Consider the following 4439-nt stretch of genomic DNA (forward strand, 5'->3'; position numbering starts at 1 on the left):
TCATTTCAAAGGCTTGGGGCGTACAGAGTTTTACGCGAGGTAGCGAAGAAGCGCCCATTTCCTTCTCTGGGCTCTAAGGAAGAGATTAAAAAGGGCTCGAGTTTTGAAAAGTAAATCAGAATTCCCTTCGTCTAGTTTTGGTAAAACAACCGCGCAGTTAAGGAAGGGCGGAGGTTCCCGGGGGTAGGAAAAACTGAAAAGTTTTGGGTTAGGAAAGGGCCGGTTTAGAGTCGTTGTTGGAATTCGAAGGGCTTATTTTAGAGGGTTTGGAGGTCTTCGGAGTTTATACAATCCCTGTGTGTGTGTTTAATTCTTGAAAGCCCCCGGGGTGTTAGTGCGGAGCAGGGGAGCGCGGAGCTGGGAAGTGTCGGAGCTTTTAGATTTGCACTTGAGCGGGGCCTTCGGCCTTTCTCTTGGCGAGCCCCGGGCTCTTCTTCCCTGCCAGGATGGAACTGAGGTCTGAGTTGTCTAATGTGCCCTCGGCACCTCCTTCGGTGCCCCCCAGTTCCGTGGCTGCAGCCGCGGCAGCTGCTGCGGCCAGCCTGCCAGTGAGCGTAGCCGGGAGTCTCCTGCGAGCGCCGCCGTTGCTCCTGCGGGCGGCCGAGAAGTACCCCCGGACGCCCAAGTGCGCTCGCTGCCGCAACCACGGCGTGGTGTCGGCGCTCAAGGGCCACAAGCGCTACTGCCGCTGGAAGGACTGCCTGTGCGCCAAGTGCACGCTCATCGCCGAGCGCCAGCGCGTCATGGCCGCCCAGGTGGCGCTGCGCCGGCAGCAGGCGCAAGAGGAGAACGAGGCCCGCGAGCTGCAGCTGCTCTATGGCACTGCGGAGGGGCTGGCTCTGGCCGCGGCCAACGGCATCATCCCGCCCCGGCCTGCCTATGAGGTCTTCGGCTCGGTGTGCACCACAGACGGAGGCGCGGGGGGCTCAGGTGAGGCAGCAAACGCATCCCTCACCCCGACCCTTGGCTGCACGCCGGGGACAACTGGCGCCAGCCAGATCTGTGGGGGGAAAGACTGCAGCCGGGTCCAAGGAAATAAGCTCTATTGTACGCGGTGGGACTTACTTCCGAGTAAACAGATTCAGGATCGCGCATTTAACGTTTCATGGATTTCTGCGGGACGTAAAGGTGCCCAGCATTCTCTGAATTGCGCACACTGGTTTCAAGGGAAATTAGATAATGGAGCTTATTTCCAGGTAAACGCCCAGGAGGGCAGCTTGGTTTAATCTCACCCACTTGAATCTGTCCATCCAAGCAGACAGCCAGTAAGGGTCCATCTATAAACCCCTTCACCGTTTGTCGTGTAGTCACTATCTCTGCCATTCTCCCTCCCTCCCGCTTCAATCGTGTATAAAAACAAGTCTCCTGTCAATCTGCGTTTCCGTCCAGCTCCAGCACTTCTTCCTCGCCTTGCGCCCATTCATTCTCTGTTTGGCTACCTCTGTCTCCGTACTCAGCCAGCAGGTTTGTGTTATGCATTCAGAAACCTTAAACTTACTTCTTGAAAGTCCCCAGTGCTTTCGGGATCGGTAGTCGGTCTGCTTTATGTGCTCTCCACTGAAATGCACGGAGGCACTACCCAGCGAAACCTTTTAGATACTCTATCATCAGTAAAAGGTTAATTCTCTTAAACTATTCCCCATACTTATTCCCTGTGTTCATGCATTTATTTCCTAATACATTCTAAACTCACATCTTCTTCCTCTCTTCCTTCCTCATCTTTGAGTTAATTTCAGATGTTAGTGCCTAGCGAAATTTGGTTTAGGTTTCCCTTGTTATGAGGAGCAAATTGTGGTAGTTTGGAGGACTGCCACATCACACTCCTGAATCTGTTTACTCAGATTTCTACTTTCCAGGTAAGTGCTTTAGGGCTGCAGCAAGCGAGATCTCTGAAAGGAAGTCTGGCGTCAGCCTAGTTTTTCCAGGACTCGCTCTTGACTTCTGGGGGTCGCTGTCCGCCAGGGCCTAAGTCGGAAGAGAGAACGGCACCCTCTACTGACCCAGCCTTGCCAAGGAGAGACGAGATGGAAGAACTCGGTTAACCCTGCTCCGTCAAAGGGTGCTGGGCTGGCCACTGAAGTGAGGGTGGCCAAACTTGAATGCCTGTGGGGTGTTCCTTAAATCTGACAGGCTGGCTGTTTTAATAGTGCCATCCTAAGAGCGCTTTCCTGGAAGTAAGTCCCACTGAATATACTTGAACATAGTTTCAAGGTGAGTAGTTGGTCTGTAGTACAACAGCAAGATTTGGGTCCAACTAGATTTCCAACTAGATTTCCAGAGAATGAGCTTTCTAGAGTCAAGATCTATCTGACAAAGGGACCTTTGATTGTCGAAAGCTCATATACTGAACCGGATTTTACTTAGAACTGCTCTCGCCAAAGCTCATGCTGGCATAAAATTGGTGAGTCATTCAGGTGCCACCGGCTCCCTGTTTTGTCAGGAAAGGTGCTGACCTTGTATGTGTTTGTCTTAAACTGCCTGGTGGGATGCAGTTTGGGTGGGGTCTGAGCTCCACCGGGGCTCCGGCTATTGTGATTCAGGAGAGCCGGCAGTTCCCTCCAGGCAGAATCTTTTCGGAGTTTCCTCGGGGCTGGCAGCAGCGGTGGGGCTCACCTGGCTGTTTCTCTGTTTCTTCCACCAGAGGCCAAGCTGCAGAAATTCGATTTGTTCCCCAAGACGCTGCTCCCCAGTCGGGCCGTGACCCCGCAGCAGGCCAAGCCCTTGTCGCCCGACGGGGCGGACGGCGGGCCAGGCACCTCATCCCCGGAGGCTCCGCGCCACGGCTGCGCCTCGGGCTCAGAGAACGGCGACGGCGAGTCTTCCCTCAGCTCGCCCGTTTCGAAAGGCGCCAAGGATGGCGGGGGCGGGGTGGAGGAGGAGAGCCCGGGCTCCATCAGCCCCCTGGGCTCGGATTCCGGCTGCTCCGAGGCGGCGGAGCGGGAAGACACCGGCGCCGCTTCTTCGCCCGGTCTGGTCGCCGCCGCCGCCGCCGTGGTGGCGGCAGGGGGGAGCCGGCAGCAGCGGACGCCGCTGGACATTCTGACGCGCGTCTTCCCGGCGCACAAGCGCAGCGTGCTGGAGCTGGTGCTGGCCGGCTGCGGCGGGGACGTGGTGCAGGCTATCGAGCAGATCCTCAACAACCACCACCCCCGAGGAGGCGGAGGAGGCAGCCCGGGCCACGCTCTGGCCTCCGTCTCGGGACTGGCCTCGGCCGGGGCGGACAAGGCGAGCGACGAGAGCTGGCCGCGGCCGGCCGGAGACGCGCCGGGGACCCTAGGCGGCCTGCAGTCCTCGCCCGCCGCCGCCGCCGCGCACCACCGCCCCCTGCTGGCTGGCGCCATGACGCCCGCAATCGGCGCGCTCGGCAGCCGCTCTGCCTTCTCGCCGCTGCAGCCCAACGCCAGCCACTTCGGGGCGGCAGCGGCAGCCGAGGCCAGCGCTTACCCTCTGGGCACGCACCTGGGCCTGAGCCCGCTGCGCCTGGCCTACTCGGCAGCGGCGGCGCACAGCCGGGGCCTGGCCTTCATGACGCCCTACTCCACTGCCGGCCTCATGCCCACGCTGGGCTTCCGCCCGCCCATGGAGTACGCCTTCAGCGACCTCATGCGGGATAGATCCGCCGCCGCCGCCGCCGCGGCCGCAGCCGCTGCCGCCGCCAGCGCGCACAAGGAGCAGGCCTACCCCAACGGGATCTACGGGCCTCTGGTCAACAGCGCCCCAGAGAAGCAGTAGGCGGCCCGAAAGACTTCCTCCCGCCGCACAACGCGCGCGAACTACCGCTGCATGTACAGATGCGCGCCCCTCGCACACGCATATACATGTACATATCTATTTGTCCGTATATACAGAGAGAATGAGAGTGGGATGGGCTGATTTTTCTTCTATCTTGGCAACCAGCGAAAAGGATGGGAGCCTGATCAGGAGTTGTTTTCCGCTGGGATCCCAGCAGTTATTAAATATAATTTGCACACAGATGCCAAATGCATTACTTACAAAAAAAGTCTATTGAAAATAAATCAGTGGGGTTACTTCAACGTTTTACATTTTGGGACCTGAGAAGAGTTTTAGCCTCCTCTTTCACGCTGCAACCATTAAAAAGAGGGCGCCCCTTTAATAGAGGTTGAGCAAGCGGGTAGTGATTTTTCAAAAAGTAAGAGCCCATGCAGGGAACGCGTACATTTTCTAATCGAGGTGGGATGGAGTCAAGCACAGCTTCCACTGCATTCTGCAACGCGCCCCTCGCCCGGAGGTTTTGAGTTCAAGCTGTTTTTCTGTTGCTAAGATTTCATATCATCTCATGGGTTGGAACAAAGAGCCGACAAATGTGAGATTGTTTGATAGGGGTATTAAAATATTTTTTTAAGGGATGGTAAAGGCGCACTTTCATTGTTAAAATTGTCAATCACTTTTTTGCTTATGCCCGTAAGCATTGATATTTC

The 4439-nt window shown here is 56.8% G+C and overlaps 1 protein-coding gene across 1 annotated transcript; it reads left to right on the forward strand.

Moving 5' to 3' along the window:
- Positions 1–446: 446 nt before the first annotated feature.
- DMRTA2 (DMRT like family A2) lies at positions 447–3732 on the forward strand. Its single transcript, XM_054981501.1, has 2 exons — positions 447–930; positions 2642–3732. The coding sequence occupies exons 1-2, from the start codon at positions 447–449 to the stop codon at positions 3730–3732; spliced, it is 1575 nt and encodes a 524-aa protein (XP_054837476.1).
- Positions 3733–4439: the final 707 nt, after the last annotated feature.

Source organism: Eublepharis macularius, chromosome 5, assembly GCF_028583425.1.
Source record: "Eublepharis macularius isolate TG4126 chromosome 5, MPM_Emac_v1.0, whole genome shotgun sequence".
In the NCBI taxonomy this organism is placed as follows: domain Eukaryota; kingdom Metazoa; phylum Chordata; class Lepidosauria; order Squamata; family Eublepharidae; genus Eublepharis; species Eublepharis macularius.